This window comes from Myotis nattereri (assembly GCF_964212035.1).
Source record: "Myotis nattereri genome assembly, chromosome: 1".
NCBI classification, from domain to species: domain Eukaryota; kingdom Metazoa; phylum Chordata; class Mammalia; order Chiroptera; family Vespertilionidae; genus Myotis; species Myotis nattereri.
Window position 1 is genome coordinate 132667302 of NC_138075.1, and position 20944 is coordinate 132688245.

The following is a 20944-nucleotide window of genomic DNA, read 5'->3' on the forward strand; positions in this document are numbered from 1 at the left end:
TAGTAACATAAAATAGAAACAGAACTCTATTCTTTTCTTCTAAAGAAATATTCTCTTGCCCTTCTGGTTATCATTTCTTTTTTAAAAATCTATTTTTAGAGAAAGAGGAAGGGAGAGTGGGAGAAACATTGATGTGAGAATGAACCATTGGCTGTCTCCAGCACACCCCCTACCTGGAATCTAGCACACAACTGAGAGATGTGCCCTGACCAGGAATCCAACCAGCAACTTTTCAGTGATAGGAGGACGCCTAACCAACTAAATCACACCGGCCAAGGCTGAATAACATTTCTGACCTCTAACTCTTAGGTAACTCTAGGGACATTTCAAAATGACTGACTAGAAACAGCACTAAACACACACTGGGGGAGAGGCGGGGGGAGGATCGGGGAGGGGGGGGACAGGCACTCTTAATTGGGAATAAGGAGACTGAGAAATCCCACCAGGGCACACTTTTAACCCTATGTTGATGTGGTTCTGATACTTCCTGTCATTTCCCTAGGTGGTTAGAAAGCACTTCTCTTTTAAGAAAATAGGAAAGTCTACCACAATTTTACCATAGCTGTGAATTGAATGTTACCAGCCACACAATGGGCAGTTCATGTAGGGCATTTCCAAGAGCTAACCTAGACATGGCAAAACAAACAGATTGGATGTTGGGACTGGATTGTTAGGTTTTGGCTTCTAAACCAACTAGCTGTGTATTCTTGGGAGGATAAATTCAATTCTTGATTTCAATTTCCCTCATTTAAAAAATCAGGTAACCGAACTAGATTGGTGTTTTGAACTTTCTGACACACCATAAAAATATATTTACATCAATCACACACACACACAATAGATATAGCAAACAGGTTTGGTGAAATAATACCTAACTCAGTATGATAAACTCTGATACTTTCTATTCTATTCCATACTTTTAACAAATGTAGGTAGTAACCTAAGTTAATTTCATGGCCTACTAATGAGGCATGAATGTTTTAATGTTTGAAAAACATTAAATTAGATGTTATGTAGGTTTTCATCTAATGTTAATGTAGAAAATGTATCAGGTACATTTCTCAACTCTTATACTTTTAAAATTCTCTCTGTAATGTTATATTAGTGTCTATGAAGTAAATGTTAATAGAATATAAAATTGCAGTTTAAATCAGTAAGATTAACTAATCAAAGAAATTTGTAACAAGAAAGTTCCACCCCAAATTTCTTATGAACAGTAGAATTTGGAAACACTGCATTACTGGACCTAATTTACAAATTAAATGAGTAAAGTTAAGTATCTCTCAGAATTCAAATATTTCATACTTTAAATAAGCAAACATTTAAAACCTAATCTTATGATCAGTTACTAAGCAAATCGTAAGAGTTTCTACCCTCAGACATTTTACTTGTTAGTTTGTTGTTTCTACTTCCCAGGCACATCTGGACAAAGGCAGAAACAGTGATGAGGGAGGGAGTCAAAGCAATGACCAGAAGCCAATCTCTTCCTCCCACACACATACTTAGAGGCTGACATCATAGCCCATAGTCTGCACTGCAGATGGAAACGGAACTGGAGTCCAGTCAGGAAATACAGCCTTTATCAGAGAAAGACAGGAAAGACTTCAGCAGAGAAACTCACACCTGTTGTGCCGAGGAACTAGACATCAAGAACCAAAAATGTAATTATTGCTCTGAAAGTAACTCCTGCTAAAGCCATAAAATAGAATGAGGGCCAATGGCTGAGCGTCCATCAATGCTTTTCTGTGATAAGGTTTTATTAGGCTGAGGTCTAAACAAATAAGGTGACAACTGAAAAGGAAAGTGTCCTAACAACTGCCTATTTCCAGGTGGGAACTCACTTGGACTCTGGCTGTCTGGCGGGCTCCCCCACTGCCTGGTTGTCACCAGCCCAACCCCCACAGCAGCCTCCTTCCTGAGCTAGTCCAGTCCTTCCCTGAGCAAAACAGCAGGCACCCAGGGAGCGGCCAGGCTTAGCCAAAGGGTGGAAAGGGAACACTCCCTGGTCTGTGATTTCAGCCCTGCCTGGACCAGAGGCCAAAGCCGTGGTCAGCACCCAGGGAGGCGGACCGTGAGCCTTCCCAGTTTGCCACCTCAGGGTCCTCTTCTCTTTCATCACTTGTCTTTCCTCTTTCTTCATCAGTTTCCCTTTCTGTCCAGCTTGCTCCCTTCCTTTTTCTCAACTTACTTTTATTTTACCTGTATCTTATCTTTCTGAAAAAAATATGTAATTAGAATTTAACTTTAACACCCTCCCTGCCAGATTATTTTGCTTGCTCTGGGTTCTTATCGCACTAGATATTGACTGCCTTACAAGCTAGTGTGGTATTAGCAGAGCTGTTTTAGTCATCACAGAGATATGTCTTACTTTTCATATTATTACAAAAATTCCCATAACATTTCCAAGAGGCCCTGCCTGCATCATATGTTATCTAAGATACAGCTAGCTTATTCATGCAGCAAATTAAACTGTGGTCATATAGTTGATTAAAGCTAGAAGACATCTCAAAGGTCATCAGATTTAATCCCTTAATTTTACAGATGAGAAAACTGTGGCCCAGAGAGTTCAAGTGATTTTATCCAAAACCTAATCTAAAATTCAGTGTGGTTCTGGCCAAATATATGAGGCAGAAGAAACTATAGAAGGATGGAAAATTGTGTGCACACTGGAATTTCTTGAAAAGTCAATTTTAGTCATTGGATGTTAAACAACTGAAAAAAGTCCAGTGAATAAGTCAATCATATAACATAACCTGTTTTAAACGATGAGGATTCAATTTCCCGTGAGCTTAGGCCGGAAAATGAACCGTTTCCTAGAGAGGGTCCCGCAGGAGAGAAAGGTCTATGATTCCCTCACAGTCTTCTGAAGAGCTCTAAAGCCATGCTACCAAGACATAGAACTTCAATTACTGCACAGAACAGCAGTTTTGCCTGAAATGAATGGTAGTGTCTAGCCACTCTGAAGAGAAATAAATGAAAAATTGGGTAGGGATTCTGAGTGGGAGATTTTTTTTTAATTTTATTTATTTATTTATTTACTAGAGGCCCGGTACATGAAATTCATGCACGGGTAGGGTCCCTAGGCCAGGCTGGTGATCAGGGCCGATCAGGGACTTCGGGCTGCTGGTCAGGGCCTCCCTTCCCCAGCTGCCGGCTGCTGGCCGGGGCCTCCCTTCATTCTGAGCCACCCCCTGGTGATCAGCGCACATCATAGCAAGCGACCAGTCTCCCGGTCCAACTCCCCCAGGGACAATTTGCATACAGTATTAGGCTTTTATATTTATTTATGTATTTTTTTATTTTTTTATTTATGGGAGTGGGAGCTTTAAAAGATGAGCACCTGGGATCTCTGGGCACATGACGCTGTCAGAGGGAGCACGTCCTGGCACAGGCAAAGCTCCCAGTGCTTTCCGAAGGGGCATCAGGGAGTCATACCATGTTTCTGGGGAATCCAAAGGCTAGGATATGCTTGGGAAACTCAGCATCTGTCCACTATAGACTTACACTGGATAGTATCTTGGATCATTAAATTTTTTTCTAAATATGATGAAAAAGGAAAACCCAGACTCTCTAAACTGGTACCCATCCCAGGTGGGAACATAAACATAATAAACATAATACTCCTAAACCCCACAGGTTTTAGGGTTGGGGCATCTCTGGTTTACATATTACATCAAGCATGTCAAACTCATGGCTGGTGGGCTGTGAGTTTGACATGCTTGTATTACATTAAAGACTCTCCTTGCAAAAGGTAATTGTTCCTACACTGCAATTACAAAGAGCAAAATAATGATGAAAATTAATTAATAAGAAAAATACAATAAAATTTATAAATACCGAAAAGGTTCAATTTTATTAAGCCAAATTTAGAAATGTCTATTTTGTCAAGAAATCTTTTATTTCCTGCCATAAAATTCTGTGTAAGTAGCCTCTTATTTTATCTGCTGTTGTTCTTTTTTAATTTCTTAAAATGCATATTTGATTTCTTTGGTAGAAGAAATTGAACTTTATTTTGGTAGAATTTTAAACTCATAGAAAAATTGCAATAAATAGCTCCTGAATTCCTTTTAGCCAGATTTACTGCATATTTGCATGTCGCCCCCATTGCTTTCCCTCCCCCACCCTTTCTCCCGCTCTGACTTGCTCACTCCTTTATTCTCTGAACCACTTAAAAGTAATCTGAAAACACTCCATATCTTTAGACCTGAAAACGTAAGTGTGTAGTTCCTAAGAACAAAAACATCCTCTTATAAAACCTCCTTCTAATTTTGAAAATTAGAAAATTTTTATCATTGAAACAATACTCATTTAATCATTCCTCTATTTTTAATAGGAAAGATACTGAAGTCACTACATGTTGTTCTAAATATAGCTTTCATTGGGGGGAGATGAAGTATTTTCACAGTAACACTAATAATGGAGTAAAGGAATCCAAGTATACAAATGCTGTTTTGTTACCTGCTGATGCATTAGTTGATTCATATTCTATTAAAAAGCCTTCATAAGCAAGGTCAGAGTCAGCCACAAACACAAGCATTAATGAGCTGTTACTGCTGATAAGAGAGGGTGGGACTGATTTTCCACAATATCTATTTGGAACAAAAACAAAAAAGAACACAGGTTTAAAATCTTTTAGTACACTTTAGATAATACACCAAAATTAGGGCATGTAAAAATAATAATAATATCCCCTATTACCTTTAGGCACAAACCTTTACAAAATTGCAAATATCTCCCTACTCATGATTACTTCCCTAAAAGTTTTATGTGTGTACCTGGCTATATGACTTGTCATATAAGTTTAATGAAATTCGAAATTACAAGCTATGCTAGGTCACCATATAGCATATTATTGAACTTATTAACAGAAATGTAATGAACTTTTCACAACAAAAGGAAACCCCATGACATAAACGCATAGAGCGTAGACTTGAGTCAGTTCTATCATTTCCAGCCATTGTGGCTTTGAGCAGGCCACTCAACCTCTATGCCTCCGTTCCTCCATCTCTAAACTGAGGCTGATAATAGTAACTACGTCATAGGGTTGTTTTGAAAATTTCATGAGTCAATATACTGTACATAAAGGACCTAAAATAGTGCCTAGGATAACAAACCCTATATTGGTAAAATATATTCTCCTTTGACAGCTGGCCTATGCAGAGGTAAGAGTTTGATTACTAAGCCATGTCAAATTTTGGCTGAATAAAAGCAGCTTTATTCAGAAAAACGATTCTAGTCATGCTAAAAGTAGAGTTGTGATCAAAAACATGCCAGGAGCAGCTTTCTAGAGAAACACTTGTAAGAAGGAGTGACTAGATATGCCACAGTTTTTTAATCCACTCAACTGATGATGGGCACTTGGGCTGTTTCCAAATCTTAGCTATGGTAAATTGTGCTGTTAAAACTGTGGTACATCTACACAGTGGAATACTATGCTGCTGTAAAAAAGAAGGAAATCTTAGCATTCACAACAGCATGGATAGACATGGAGAGCATAGTTCTAAGCAAAATAAGTCAGTCAGGGAAAGGTAAATACCACTCGATCTCACGCATTTATGCAATATAATGAACAACATAAACTGATGAACAAAAATAGATCCAGAGACAAAGAAGCATTGAACAGACCATCAAACCTCAGAGGGAAGGCAGGGGAGAGTGAGGGGTGGAGTAAGAGATCAGCCAAAGGACTTGTATGCATGCATATAAGTATAACCAATGGACTCAGATACTAGGGGGGTGAAGACATGTGCTGTGGGGAGCGAGTGGCCAGGGAGAGATCAATGGGGGAAAAAGGAGACTTATGTAATACTTTAATCAATAAAGAATTTAAAAAAAGGAGTGACTATGAAATAGAAATCTCAAATCAATGCACACTTGGTGAGATTAACCAAATGCAAAGGGAAAAAATAGAAACCAAATATATGGAAACTAGACTGATTAATTTCTGAAGGAGAAAAAGAAAAAATGGTGTGTAATACTATTTCAATGTTAAAATAGATTTGATATCTTGATAAAAATAAAATTGGATGAATTTATTAATATTTTATTTTTTGAATTCATTAATATTTTAAATGATTCTGTATATGCCCATATCTGCCAAACTGGGTGAGAACATTATGGCAGTTTATTCCATTCAGCAAAAAATATGTGTTTTTCAGTGATTATGAGTCAAGTACCATTAAAAATAAAAAGTTTTTAAAATGAAAGATTAAGACAAATAAGAGCAAAAAATGAAAAGGGAGATTAAAAGCAGGTGAGAAATAAGTTTAAGAAAATAATGGGTAAAGGAAGAACATCTAAAAAGTAGATGAAAAAATGAAATGCAAGAAATTTTAAAAACATTAGGAAATTTTCATTTTTCAACAAAGAGGAGCTGGATATAACCTTGAACCTAAAAATACTAAAATACATAAAACAATGGCTTTCAAGACACTGAATATCAAGCAGCAAAGGTAAACAAGTGACTTGAAAAGCAAAACTGGACATGATCAAACTGTTCCCAAATAACTTCATTGCATCCCAAAACAAACCTCAAGAATACTTATAGGAATACAATAATGTTCAGTGCACAAAAACACAAAATTAAAAATGTCTGGCATCCTATCAAATATTACCAGACATGAGAGGAAAGTATAAACCATAATGAGAAGAAAGACCGACCCACCAAAACATAGCAAGAAATGCCACAGATGACTGAATTCACAGTCAAAGACATTAAAATAGTTATAACTGAATCTCACAGATTTAGGAAGCTAGAGGAAAACATCAATGTGCAAAGTAGAAACATGGAAGATAAAAAAGATGGCCCAAAGCAAACTTCTAGAAATGAAAACTATAATGTTTGAGATGAAAACTACACATGGCAGGGTTAATAACAGAACAGGCATTGCAGAAAACCAGATTAGGGCACTTGAATACATAACAATACAAGTTTTCCAAAATGAAACACAGAGAGCAAAGACTCAAAATCAAATGAACAGAGTATCAGTGAGTCCTGGGACAATATCAAAATGACCTAAGATACAAGTAATCAGAGTCGAGTCCTCAAAGTTATTTCAAGAACTAATGGCCAAAAATTTTTCAAATTTGATAAAATTATAAGCTCTCAGATCCAAGAAATCAACCAATACATTATGCTGACCAGGAAAGCCAGTTTAAAAAAAAAATAGTATGTACAGTCTGACTCCACTTCCAGAATATGCAAACCAATTTACAGTGAGAGAAAGCAGGGCAGTGGTTTCCTAGGGGTGGGGGCAGAGTGAGAAATTATCATGGCAGAAAGAAGGATTTGGGGATAATGGACGTGTGCATTATTTTGATTTTAGTGATGCCTTCATGGGTATACACATATGCCAAAACTTAAATATATAAAGTGCCAAGGCTACAGAGTAGTAATGCAGGAGTGGCCATTGAGAAGCATGTTAATCTCACCTGGTTTTTATAACACAACATGGTGGACTTTAACATCCTTCAATGACACAAGAAATTTTTTTGTGTGAAAAAAAACTAAACCAAAATAATCTCACCTCCCAAGAGATGTCCCAGAACCAGTGTCATAAACTTCCAGATAGTCACTTGTGCAATTGTAATGAAACTCCAGATGAAATCTCCTGAATATCAAATTTATCAAGAAGCCAGGTTGGACTGATATATACCAGGTACAGTTGATGCCATGGGGGTAGATATTTGGATGACCAGGACTTTGAATAATTCCTGTTGGCTCTGTGAGAGTTTTTCCACATGCTGTTGAAGTAAAAATAATAATTGTTAGAACGAGTAACCAACAAGCTACCTGAAAATCAAGATAAAATAATCTGATAACTTCTTAAAAGTTCAAAAAGAAAAAGTTTCCTTATATGCTACTTCAGATAAATTGGTTTTAATCTTATTAATAGACATCAATTAACTCTTGCTATGTGCTGATTACAAAATATATATTTTTCTTTAGAGTGTACATTAAAAATTTACAGTGTAGATAAGTATACATCTACAGTATGGATAGATTTTTTGTAATAGTACATTTCTATTGTTTACTTATTCTGACATAAGCCGGAGAAACAAAGCAGAAGAAAGTGTCGATCACTTACCCAAATCTTTAGTACTGAACTTAGCCATGAAACCATGATTTTCAGTAGAAGAACTTTTCACAAATATTACATAAAGAAAATTGTACACAGATGTTATAAGCGAAGGTATGTCTGTGCCACAATATTTTTTATTTTCAGTAGAACCCAAAATAGGACTGCTACCAATCTAAGGTTAAAAAGATATATTCAAATTTATTATTAAATAATTATTATGAAAAACTGCTTTAAGAATAATTACTTCTGAAATGTTTTTATTAATATAGTAACATTCAATTTTAGAATATTTTTGTCATCCCAAAAGAATCTCCATGCCTGTTAGCTGTCATTCCCCATTCTCCTCAAACCCCAGCTCCAGGCAGCCACTAATTTACTTTCTATCTCCATAGTCTAGTCTGTGTTTCAAATAAATGGAATCATATAATATATGGCTTTTGTGACTAGCTTCTTTCACTTAGCATAATATTTTCAAAGTTATGTGTCATTATATCATTCCTTTTTAATGCCATATAATATTCCATGTGTGGATAAAGCACATTACATTAATTCATTCATTAGTTGATGAACACATAGATTATTATACTACTTTGCTATTATGACTAATAATTGTAGTCACTCATGTACACATCATTGTGTAGACACATTTTATTTTCCTTGGGTATATACCTAAGAGTGGAATTGCTGGATCAAATGATAACTCTAGATAACTTTTTGAGGAACTGCCAACTCTTTTCCAAAGCAGCTATGCCATTTTAAATGCTTACCAGCAGTGTACAAGTGTAAAAGGGTTTCCATTTCTCCAAATCCTTGCCAACACTTGTTATTATCTGACCTCTTGTTTATAGCCATCCTAGTTGGTATGAAGCACTACCTCATTGTGGTTTGACTTGTATTTCCCTGATGATTAGTGATGTTGAGCATCTTTTCGTGTACTTATTGGCCATTTGTATATCTTCTTTGAAGAAATATATATTAATATTTTTGAATATTTTAAAAATTAGGTTCTTTTTAATTTTGATGAAGTCTAATTTTCCTAGTTTTTCTTTTGTTGTTTGTCTTTTTGTGTCCTATCTAAAAATGTTTTGTCTAACCTAAAGTCACAAATACCTACTCCTATGTTTTCTTCTAGAAGTAAAGGGTTTTAGCTCCCATATTTAGTTCTATGATTCATTTTGAGTGAATTTTTGTGAATGGTATAGGAAGGGGTCCAGTTTCATAATTTTGCATGTAGCTATTCCACACTATTTGTTGAAAAACTATTTTTTTTTCTCATTGAAATTGTTTGGCACTGTTTTTAAAAATCAATTAGCCAGAAAGGTATAGATTTATTTCTAGATGTTCACATTTTGTTCCATTGTTTCATATTTTTATCCTTACTCAAATAACACACTTGATTACCACACCTTTGTTCTAAATTTTAAAATAAATAAGTGTGAGTCCTCCAACTTTCTTCTTTCTCAAGAATGCTTTGGTTATTCTGATTCCTTTGCATTTCCATGTGAATTTTATAATTAGCTTGTAAATTTTTGCAAAAGTGCCAGCTGGGGTTTTGATAGGGATTGAATTAAATCTTTAGATAAATTTGGGAGGTATTGCCATCTTAACAACTTTATGTCTTATAATCCATGACCATGAGCTGTCTTTCCATTTATTTAGGACTTTAATATCCTTTAACAATGGTTTGTGGTTTTTAGAGTGCATGTATTACACATCTTTTTCAATATGTACTCATCAATACTTATTTTTTTATGCTATTATAAATAGAATTGTTTCCTTGATTTTATTTTCATTGCTAATGTATAGAAAAAGAAATGACTTTCATATTTTGATCTTGTATCCTGCAACTTGCTGAATTTATTAGTTCTAATAGTTCATGTGTGTTCATGATTTTTCTATATACAAGATCACATTATCTGTGAATAGAGATAGTTTAAATCCTTCCTTTACATTTGAGAGCATTTTATTTCCTTTCCTTGTTTAATTGCCCTACCTAGAATTTCCAGTACAATGTTGAAGTGAGAATAGACATCTTTATGTTTTTATTGACCATAGGGGCAAAGCATTTAGTGTTTCATCATTAAATGTGCTGTTAGTTGTGGGGTGTGTGTGTTTTTTACAGATGCCCTTTACCAGATTAAGGAAGTGTCCTTCTATTCTTAATTAGTTGAGTGTTTTTATCATGAAAGGGTATTGGACTTTGCCAAGTGCCTTTTCGGCATCTATTGAGGTAATCATGTGGCTTTTTCCTTTATTTCCTTTTACATTAAGTGATTTGGGGATGCATACCAAGCTTGCATTCCTGAGATAAGTCCCACTTGGCTATTATATATAATCATTTTTATATCCTGAGGCATTCAATTAGCTAGTATTTTGTTGAGGATTTTTACATCTATATTCATAAGAAATATTGGTCTGTGCAAACTAGTTTTGTTTCATGTAACTGATTTGAAGATAATATAACATAATATTTTAATAATATCCAACCAAATATAAATACTCACAGGTGTTTTACTCTTACCTCAATATAATCTGTATCACAGTGGACAGAGCTTCCAATTTCAAAGCCAGTGAAGCTGAGAAGAACTACTTGGCTTTGGGGCTGGTGGATAGCCCACCTGCAGGTCCGTTCTCCTGGATACACACTGGGATAAAAGGGCGAGCGAATGACCCCTTCTCCAGTTAATTCACCTCCACAAGCTGTAAGTGTGGAAATGAGAGTAGTATTTGTGCAGAGAGAAATGATCTTTGCCCTCAATTTTATTGTAAATTCTAATTATGTGCAAGGATATAATTGAATGTGACATTACTATTAGATTTTTTTCTTCCTTGCTGCTTAAGGACATAAAATGACAAAACTATTTCAAGAAACTAAAATGTTACAATCAGGGAAATTATACATTTAAAAATTGAGGCATAGGTGTTCTTACCCACTTGATAAACAGCACTGAAACCAGCTTTTTCAACAGAAGCATCGATTATAAACCTGATCCAGATACTATTAGTAATGGATTTAATGTGAGAGAGGGTTTCATTGCCACAAACTTTTCCAAGTAAGGTCTCATCATCTCGAACCTAAACAGAAAAATAAAATAGATCTATAATTCTAATCGACAAAATTATCTTGGTAGGGTAGTATTCTTTGGATATGAGAAGATGGCAGATTCAAAATGAGTTATAATCTCATTTGGGTCACATTTTTCTATTACACTTGAAAGTAGTAGGTGGGTCATTATTAGCACAATCAGATAACACTAACAAAATCTGAAGCCAAAAGGATCCAAAAGCATAAGATCCATAAGCAAAAAAAAAAAAAGAAAAAGTTCCTCTAATAATTGCCACAATGTCAAAGAGAAAATAAAAGTACAATTTTGGACTATTTAGAAAACAACAAAATGTGATAAGATAGCATATTTAGCCACATCTGTAACTAGAGGAACTCATAGACTAAACTGCTTTTGTTATTGAAAAAATAACAACAACAGAAAAGTACTTTTAAAAAGAGGGAGATTCAAAGGAGTTAACTTAAAAATTAGAAAATATTAAAATGAGAAGTAAGAAAGGAAAAATAAAATAGAAATCTAATAAAATACAAAAAAGGAATTCATGAATATATTCATGAACTGTTTATCAAGGAAAGTTAGGGTGTGGGAATATAAAAGACATATATTTGGCAATAAAGATAAAAGAAAGTAAAGAAAAGGAAATTAAAAAAATAAGTACAAATACACAAAATTAAAAATGACAAAGATGAGCCCCTGCCGGGTGACTCAGTTGGAGCGTCATCCCGTACACAAAGAAGGTTGCAGGTTCAATCCCGGCTATAGCCGGGGCCTGTATGGGGGGCAACTGATCAATGTTTCTCCCTCACATCAATGTTTTCCTCTCTTTCTTCCTCTCCCTTCCTGTCACTCTAAAAACAATAACATATTCTTAGGTGAGGATTTAAAAAAATGACAAAGATGATATAAATGCACAGATACTGAGGAATTTGTTTAATATGATAATTCCATGTATTACTCTATGTTAATATTGTTGAATTTTTGAAATAGTTATTTCCAGAAAAAAATATAAATTGCTAAAATTATATCAAGAAAGAAAAATAAGATTTGAATAAACAAAGCACAGATAAAATTGAAAACAGTATCACAGAAGATGCTCTGCTTGGTAAGTTATTTTAAACTTTTAAGGAACAGATAATTCCCATATATAATTTATTCAAAGACACCCTCAAACATAGAACAATTCCCAACTAACTTTTCTCAGAACTATCTTATCAAAGCCCAACATTAATACAAAGGAAAACTATGGATTGATCTCACCTATTAACATCAATACAAAAATTCTAAACACCATCCTAGAAAAATGAATTCACTCCATCATTAAGCTTATACACCAAATTAAATATAAGAATAAATGTTATGCAAGGATTATCTGAAATGAGAAATTATAAATTAAGCCTATCAATAGGTTCAATAAGATAATATTTCCATAGATGTCAGAAAGTTTGTTAACATTTCTATTTATTAGAAACAAAACTCTTAGAAAGTTAGGAGTAAAATAAAAAGGTTTTCATATAATAAAGATCAATTGGTTTAATCAATAGTCAATATCCTTTAGTGTAATAGCCATGAGTACCATCTATGGAGTCATAGAGACTTGGATTCAAATCTGTCACAAATCTCCTCACTTAAAAGCTCGAACAACTTACTAAGTCTAAGCTTAGCTCAAGGATCTTTTGAAGCAAGTAGATAAAACAAGTGTGAATTCCATAGCACAATGCCTACTAATAGAAAATGTGGACTGTTATTATACTTGACACTAGAGCTTCCTCACCAAAATCGGAAATTCTTCCATGGATATACATGCTACTCCTTATATAGAATTCTTTTGGATGACCTAGCCATCTAAATATTAGCTCATCCTCTCCATGAGTATTATCAAGGCATCAATACATGCCAGCGCCTGCTGCTGGGGACAGCACTACGAGAGAGACACTGTTCACAGGGAACTTACAACAAGCAAGCCCATTTAAAAAAACACACACAAAAAAAAAAAAACAGGAACATCATGTCTGAAAAGTGAAGAGTACTATATTATTACTTCACCATGGTTCTCAGTAGGTCTCACAGTTGGACATCTGTGAAGGCATTTTTTGTTTTTGTTTCAATTATTAACACAATGGTGGAGAGGCGCTATTGGCAAGTAATGGCTGGGACCACAGATACTAGCTATCCTGAAATGTGAGAGACAGTCACACACAACAAGAATTCTCCTATGCCCTGCGACGTTCATGTAAGTGACAGTTCGCTACAAAGTGTAAAATTGAGCTCTTTCTGACATACTAAACACAACATATTTTTGCCCAATTAAAATCACACTGAATCTTCCAGGAGGACAAGTAGAGTGTAAATCGAAAGAAGTTCTTTCTTTTTTCTCCTGGAAACCTGCCAAGAGTCAGTCACCATTTCAGAAAATTGGTCACTAGCCTCCCCAGCCATGCCAGCATTCACAGCAGCTCAGGGAGCTAGCAACTTCACTGCTTTCGCTTTGCCTTCAAGCGCATCTTGGCCAGGCTTTTTTAAATTTATTTCTCCTAAATATTATACTTTGAACCAAAATGTTTCATATAAATGTGTATATTGAAGTTCTATCATCCATGGATTTCATTTCAGAATAGTGAAAAGGTGATAGGAAAAGGTCTTAAAGTGTAGAGAATCCTGGATTTAACCAAACACTCTGAACTCATACAGGGGATTAGGGAATACTCAGCAGAAATGGGATTTAAAGGATTACCCAGGCTGAGGGGAGCAGGCAGTAGAGGGAAGATTTCGAAAGTATGATACTCAAAGCTGGAGAGGATATGGTAACACAGCTACTCTCATCTGTAACTGTGAAAGTATAAACTTCTGGAAAATAATTTGACAGTATGTCCCAGGAGTCTTCAAAATAGTCCTAGTTTGGGACCCTGCGACTCCACTCTGACACACTGCCATAAGGAAATCATTCGAGATACAGGCAAAGACACACAAGGATCCACATCAAAGAATATTCTATGATAACAAAAACTGAAAGTATTCCAAACGTCTCATAATAGGAGGGTGATTAAGTAAATTATGGCACAGCCATATGACAGTCTCACAGAGACATTAAAAAAGCACACACCTCTACACTGATTCACACCAAACCAGTTCCTTTCTATGAGCTGTAATACACATTTTTTTTTGCATACTGTCATTAAGTTATGCTAAATACCTCCCTAATCAAATAGCAATTCTCTGAAAGAAGAAAAAATTCTGTATCCCCTTTAGCACCTAAACACGGAACTTTGTAAACAGGTATTCAACAAATGCTTGTTGATTCATTAATTTTAAGACAGGGCAAGATAGTTCATTACTAAGTGTAAAATTGAACTCTATCTGACATCTAAACACAAAACATTTTTGCCCAGTTATCATACACACTGAATTAGAAATCTATTAGAGATGCAGACAAACCAGAAAGCATGAACACAGGGTAAGATATCTTCCTGCTTTCTAACTCTCCAGGGTTCCATTTGCTTCTGCTAAGATTGTAGTCTCTCTTCTCTATTTTGTCCATTAGAAGATGACAAGAAGGAAGAAAAACAGCCACATAGCATCAGACCAGCTAAAGCGGCCTTTCCCCTGGGCCTCACTAATGAAATTCAAGGGCATTAGGAAGGAGAAAGGCAGCTGCAGTCCAAATGTTTGCAGAGGAACTTATCGTGCTCGAGGGCCCTAAACCTAGAGGCACAATTGATTTTAGCTGTGTTTCTCTCTGTGTGAAAATGAAACCTCATTAATTCTGAAAGCCTGTATTCTCCCTGGATCCCAGACAGAGCAATATCTCAACCACAACCTCTTTGAAAATGACATTCAAATAAAATCCATTAAACGTTCTAAAGTGACCCCAAATGCTTTTGTAGCACATCTTGCATTCAGTATTCTAGGACTTATGAGTTTGCAATGCCCCATTCCCCCCAAAGCCCTCTCTGCTTTGTGCTTGTGCACTGGAATAGACTGTATTATTTCCTTGTGCTCACTGCCATGTGACTTGCAATGCTTCCCCATGGAGAATAAAGATGTACCCTTCCCACTGGCTGTGGGCTTGGCCATAGGGCTAGCAGAATGTGAGCAGAAGTGGTGTATGATTTCTGAGTAGAAGCTTTGGGAGTCATATTATTCAACAGTCTCTTACTTGCCTGCTCACAAGACCAAGAGCCTGGGTCCCAGGGGCTGCTGGGACAGGGAACAGATCAGAAGAGCTGCTATTGACCCCACACCAACATGTTAACATGAGCAAAGGATAAATAAATGAACATTGTTGTAAGCCACAGGAATTTTTTGTTTGTTACTGTTTTTGATTTGTTTTATTGTTACTGACTATTGGTTATTATAGCACCATCTGGAGAAAGATGACTCCTGTTTGAACATGGTTTGTATTAACGAAGAGTTTTTCTTAAGAAGTCAGGTGAAGCCGTGCCATAGTCACTTGCAGTGTCACAGCAAATCCAGTCTTTATGCCGCATCACATATGCAAAGAAATGAAAAGGACCAATTCGATGTTCTAGTTCTCTGAGGACCAGACCCAGATTTCTCATTGATTGCTTTATTCATCCAGCAAACACTGATTGTTGCAGGCCCAGAGACCCAATAATAACATGTGACCCATGATATTTAGCCTATGGTAAGAGCTAAAATTAACTGGGCCAAAAAACACAGTTTCTCTGAAATGTTAAAAGTGAAATCCAGTGCCCTGCCAGTAGCTTTAACATCTGCAGTGGATCAGGTCCCACAGCCACATTTCAACGCATGTGTTCATTTGTTTTTATCTGCTATGTCTCCAGATTTGTTTTTATATAACAATTTTAAAAATCTAATTTAGCATTAAATTTTAATTCACAACAAGACAAATATGCTGGTATTGGGCTTGACCCAACCAAGAGCTGAAAATAGAATCCTACCACGCAGCAGTGTTTGACATGTGGCTTCTTGCGGTGTGAGCTTCAGGTTGAAATGCCCCTTATCTATATATATAAAAGTGTAATATGCAAATCGACTGGACATAGGAACAACCAGCCGGCTATGATGTGCACTGACCACCAGGGGGCAGATGCTCAATTCAGGATGTGGGCAGATGCTCCCAGCCCACAGGCCCTGATTGCCCAATGGAGAATGGGGAACCGGGGGTGGGTGGCGGTGGACACAGGTGGCACTGGGGCCCTGATTGCCCTACTGGTTGCCCCACACTTAGAGGGTGACCAGCGATGGGGGGTGGGGCCAGCGAGCAGGCAGGAACAGCCAACCTCTCAGTTCCTCCCCCCGGCTGGCAGGCTCCAATTGTCCAATGGGGAACTGGGAACTGGGTGTGGGTGGTAGCTGATGCGAGCAGTGCTGGGGTGCCATCACCCCGCCAATTGCCCCAGATACAGAGGGCGACCGGCGGCAGGGGTAGGGCTGGGAAAGATGGCCCTGATTGCTGGCCAGGCATAGGGACCCTACCCATGCACGAATTTCATGCACCAGGCTTCTAGTCTATATATATAAAAGGCTAATATGCAAAGTGTTCCCTTGGGACTTCAACCGGGAGACTGGGAGTTCGATTACTTGCTATGATGTGTGTTGACCACCAGGGTTGCCATGGAATATGGCAGGTGACCAGCAGCAGTGGTGGGGCATTGAGGGAGCGAGGGAAGGAGGAGGCGGGGAGGTGGGGAGGCAGGGAGGCAGGGAACCTGATAGGCCCTGATCGACAGCCAGGCCTAGGGACCCTACCTGTGCACGAATTTCGTGCACTGGGCCTCTAGTATAAAATAAAGATGATCCTGGAGAGCAGCTGTGGGTTAGTCTGGGTGCACAGGAAAGGGGATGTGGTCCCACTTGAAATGAGAGAATTGATGGTGAGGGATAAGAGATGAGAGAAGCTACACAGGCACCAAAGAACATTTTCTTAGGTTATTATCTTTTGTTATTCATTATTACGTTTCATGATTTCATAGTTAAAATTTTAAAGCTTTTTATGCCTCATGAATAAGTGCCCCTTTTAATATATCTGTCAATAAACTTATCTTTTATCTGTTGTTTTAAAAATCCGCTTTTCTATAATCAGGAATACTTGTCTAGTTTTACTTAGAGTATGTTCTTAGATGATTGCAAACTCAATATGTCACCTTCTTCTCCCTGTCATTGTCGTCATCATCATCATCATCATCATGTTACTATTGAGTAGCCAATCACTGGTGTGCAAGGCATTGAACCAAGCCCATTCTGATTATTTTTCTTTTCATTTTGCCAAGCTAAGTTCTTTATCTCCAGCTACAAAGCTGTACTAGATCTAGCTGCTAAATCCTACGTTTCCTTTCTCTACATGTCAAGGAGGAAAGAGAGCAGAGGTTATATAGGTTTTTCCTAGAACACTGAATTAGTCTAACACACATGAGCAAACAAAATTGTCAATGCCTCTCTGAGTTTACATAAAATGATTGTGCTCAACAAAGAGTGATTTGTTTCATTTGCTCAGCACTTTAATTTGTGGCTAGACCAATAATTAAGCAAAAGAAATACCAGGCCAGGAAAACAAAAACTGCCTTTTTGTTTCAAATATCCTTCTGACAATTATTACACACACTTAAACCATAATTAAGGTTTTCTGAAGGAGAGTAAGCAGAACAAATGAGAAAAAAAATCTAAACTTTATAACAAGAGTTTTCAATGCTTTAACTTAACTCTCTGCCACTGACCAGCTGGCTCACCTGGGCAAATCCTTTTACTTCTCTGGGTCAAGTGCCCTCACATAGGATATTGTCCGGAGAACCTCTGAAATCTGTATTCCATTAGTGAATCCTATTATTCCTACTATTTGCAGTCACCTTAGTTACCAGAGCTCAATTTAATAGCTTGTAATTTAGCATTTTTATGAGTTTCTAGTTTCAGCTTTCATTTTTGTCCTTTGGTATTCCATCACCAATGTCCTGTTTTGCCATCCATAGGTCTATTTTTGGCAAATTCTTCCAAACTCTCTAAAGCAGCTGTTCTCAGACTCTAGCCTGCATCAGAATTACCTAGAGGGTCTGTTAAAAGGCAGATGGCTGGCCTACCCCTAGAGGTTCTGACTCAGGCCACCTGAAATAGGGTATTGAATTGCTTCTCACCTGGGTGATCTGGATACTGCCGACCCAACTGTTAGGGGCAGAAATAGAATATTCGAAATTAACTATAATTATAAAAAATACTAGAGGCCCAAGGCACAAAATTTATGCAAGGGTAGGCCCTTGCAGCCCCAGCCACCTCAGCTGCGGCCTGTCCCCTGCCCACTGGTCGTTCTGGAAGGTCATTCCAGCAGATCGTTCTGGCAGGTTGTTCTGCAGTCCAGTCTAATTAGCATATTAGCTTTTTATTGTATAGGATTAATCGTGCTCTATAAACATGACTGTTCCTTTCTGATTAGAGAAAGCACCCTTTAACCTTGCTGAGAGTTGTATGCATTGAGACATGGGAACTAACATCGGAAAGCAGTCTGTCCTCCTTCATAGAGCTGCCTATCATTATGGAAAGATTTACAACCTCGTGGCACCTAATCCTGGAAGCTCCTGCTCTTTACAACCCCCAGCCCCTATTACCTGTAATCTGGTCCCAGGCCACCCGCTCTCTGTGACTCCCCTGCCACCCAGCCCACATGACCTGCAACCTGTAATGATTATCCCATGCCCACTTTCCCATATCTGCAATTCCTACTTCCCCACATAATCTTGTCCTTCTACCCAATATAAGCTGTTGGTTTATGGTGGGGTGCAGAGTAGATTTTTGCGGATGACCTGCTGCTCTCCCATACTGCCGGCATTATTGGAATAAACCTCATATATGATTCAACCGTGTCTCTGCTTAACTGGCTGGAGTAGTGACAGGCAGCCCAGACCCCTTGATTGTCTGGTTACACAACAACCATTTGAAGACCACAGCTCTACAGAACAGAAAAACATTGAAAAACATCATCTAAGGCCATAGTAGTAAAAGTTACCTCAATGTAACTCGGAGAACAGCCACTCTGGCCTTCCAGCTCCACGTGGGTGAAGTTGACCTGTATTTGCTCTCCCAGGGGCTGCTGTATGATATAGATGCAATGTTTGTTCTCAGTGAAAGGCCCACTCAAGTCAAGGGAGAGAACACCCTCTGGGTCTGTGTAGTTCCCTCCACAAGGTAGATCCGCTGAAGAGAAGGGAGAAGGAAAACGTCATGTGGATGGGCATTCTTCTGGCTCCCAGCCATTAGATACAATTTTCAAAAGCTTACACATACACATGCAGTCACATATCAACTTTATTCACCCTGTACAGGTTTATCTATAATAATAAAAGCATAATATGCTAATTAGACCGGACATCCTTCTGGATGACCTTCCGGACAAAGCTGGGGCTGCGAGGGAAGCACTGGTCCCGGGTGCCAGAGGGAAGCCGGTGCCAGCAGCCGGGGGAAGGAAGGCCTACTCCTGCACGAATTTCATGCATCGGGCTCTAGTGCCTCTGACTGTGAGATTTCCAATTGATGTGTGTTTGTGGAACAACCATGTAGTGCCTGAATGCTGGGGTCCAACCTCAGCAGGTCCAGGGGTCCCCAAAGGTGTGGACGGAGTCAGCGAAGAAGGAATGACACGGAGAGGGCATTCAGATGATCATCATAGTGAGGTTCTCTAGCCAAGTTCTGGTCTGGATCTCCAGCGAAGTTCTGGTTAGGATCTCCAGCCAGGTTCTGTGTCCATGTTCTCTTGCTAGGTTCCCCAGCCAGGTTCTGTCCAGGTTCTTTTGCCAGGTTCTGTAGCCATGTTCCCTCGCTAGGTTTTCCAGTCAGGTTCTGTCCAGGTTCTCCAGCCAGGTTCAGTCACCAGGTTCTAGTCAGGTTCTCTTGCCAATTTCTGTAGTCAGGTTCAGTCCAGGATCTTTTGCCATGTTCTCTCGCTAGGTTCTGTCTCTAGGTTCTGAGGCCAGTTTCTGTCCAGGATCTTTTGCCATGTTCTCTCCAGCGAAGTTCTTCTGTCTCTAGAGAACGTTCTGTGTAGGTTCTGTTCCTAGGTTCTGTCTCTCTTGGTTCTGTCTTCTTACATCTGTATTTATACCAGTTGATTCCAATCCTATCAATCTCTATTTCAAAGGTTAGGGCGTTTCTTATCTCCATTCCAGGGAGTAAAGATTATGTAGCTTAAGCATGATTGTTCGTAAAGTGATTAATTACCCACCTGGCACTTAGTTAAGAGGTTTTATTCCCTCCCTAACTTCAGGGGAAAATCCCTACCTGGGGAAACAACCTTTCTCAGAGACCTTGGTTAAAACACATAGTGCCAAGAAGGTGAGCAAACATATTAAGAACAGTATGCCATATATGCCAGGTCCCTTGAAACAGCAAGCATGGACTGGCTCCCGGCACCTAAGGAAATAGAGATGTGTGATCTAAATTCCAATCTACCATCTTCTTCTACAAATTGCTTTTTAAATACATTTATAATCTGCTCCATTCCAAAAAGATCTGAGGCAGTTTATAAAATACATGTAACAACATAAATATGTAACTAGAAAAATGAATCAGATTAAAGGAATAATGAATACAGAATAGCAAGATGTGGTCAGGGGCAGGTTGATAGGCATAGAAAGCAGGTATGGACCACCGAAATTACAGAAGGCAGCTGCACATCCTGCCTGAAGCCAAAGTAAATGGAGAAAGTGGACCAGAAAAAAGATGTTCATTGTTAGTTTCCTGATATTGAGACCTAAACATTGTGCTTTGATGTGAATTCTCATCAAGGCACAATGATGTATGTTAAGAACAAAATCCTTGCTCTGCCAGTGTGGCTCA

General features: G+C 38.0%; 1 protein-coding gene across 1 annotated transcript in view; it reads right to left on the reverse strand.

The window, feature by feature from the left end:
• CUBN (cubilin) overlaps positions 1 to 20944 on the reverse strand; it is a gene marked incomplete at its 5' end in the record, with an annotated part of 286558 nt that overhangs the window by 231605 nt on the left and 34009 nt on the right. Inside the window, 6 exons of the mRNA XM_081091329.1 lie at positions 4459 to 4589; positions 7527 to 7743; positions 8088 to 8253; positions 10603 to 10781; positions 11012 to 11156; positions 19119 to 19306. Of these exons, the coding sequence (XP_080947455.1) occupies positions 4459 to 4589; positions 7527 to 7743; positions 8088 to 8253; positions 10603 to 10781; positions 11012 to 11156; positions 19119 to 19306 (1026 nt within the window). The remainder of the gene's footprint in view (positions 1 to 4458; positions 4590 to 7526; positions 7744 to 8087; positions 8254 to 10602; positions 10782 to 11011; positions 11157 to 19118; positions 19307 to 20944) is intronic.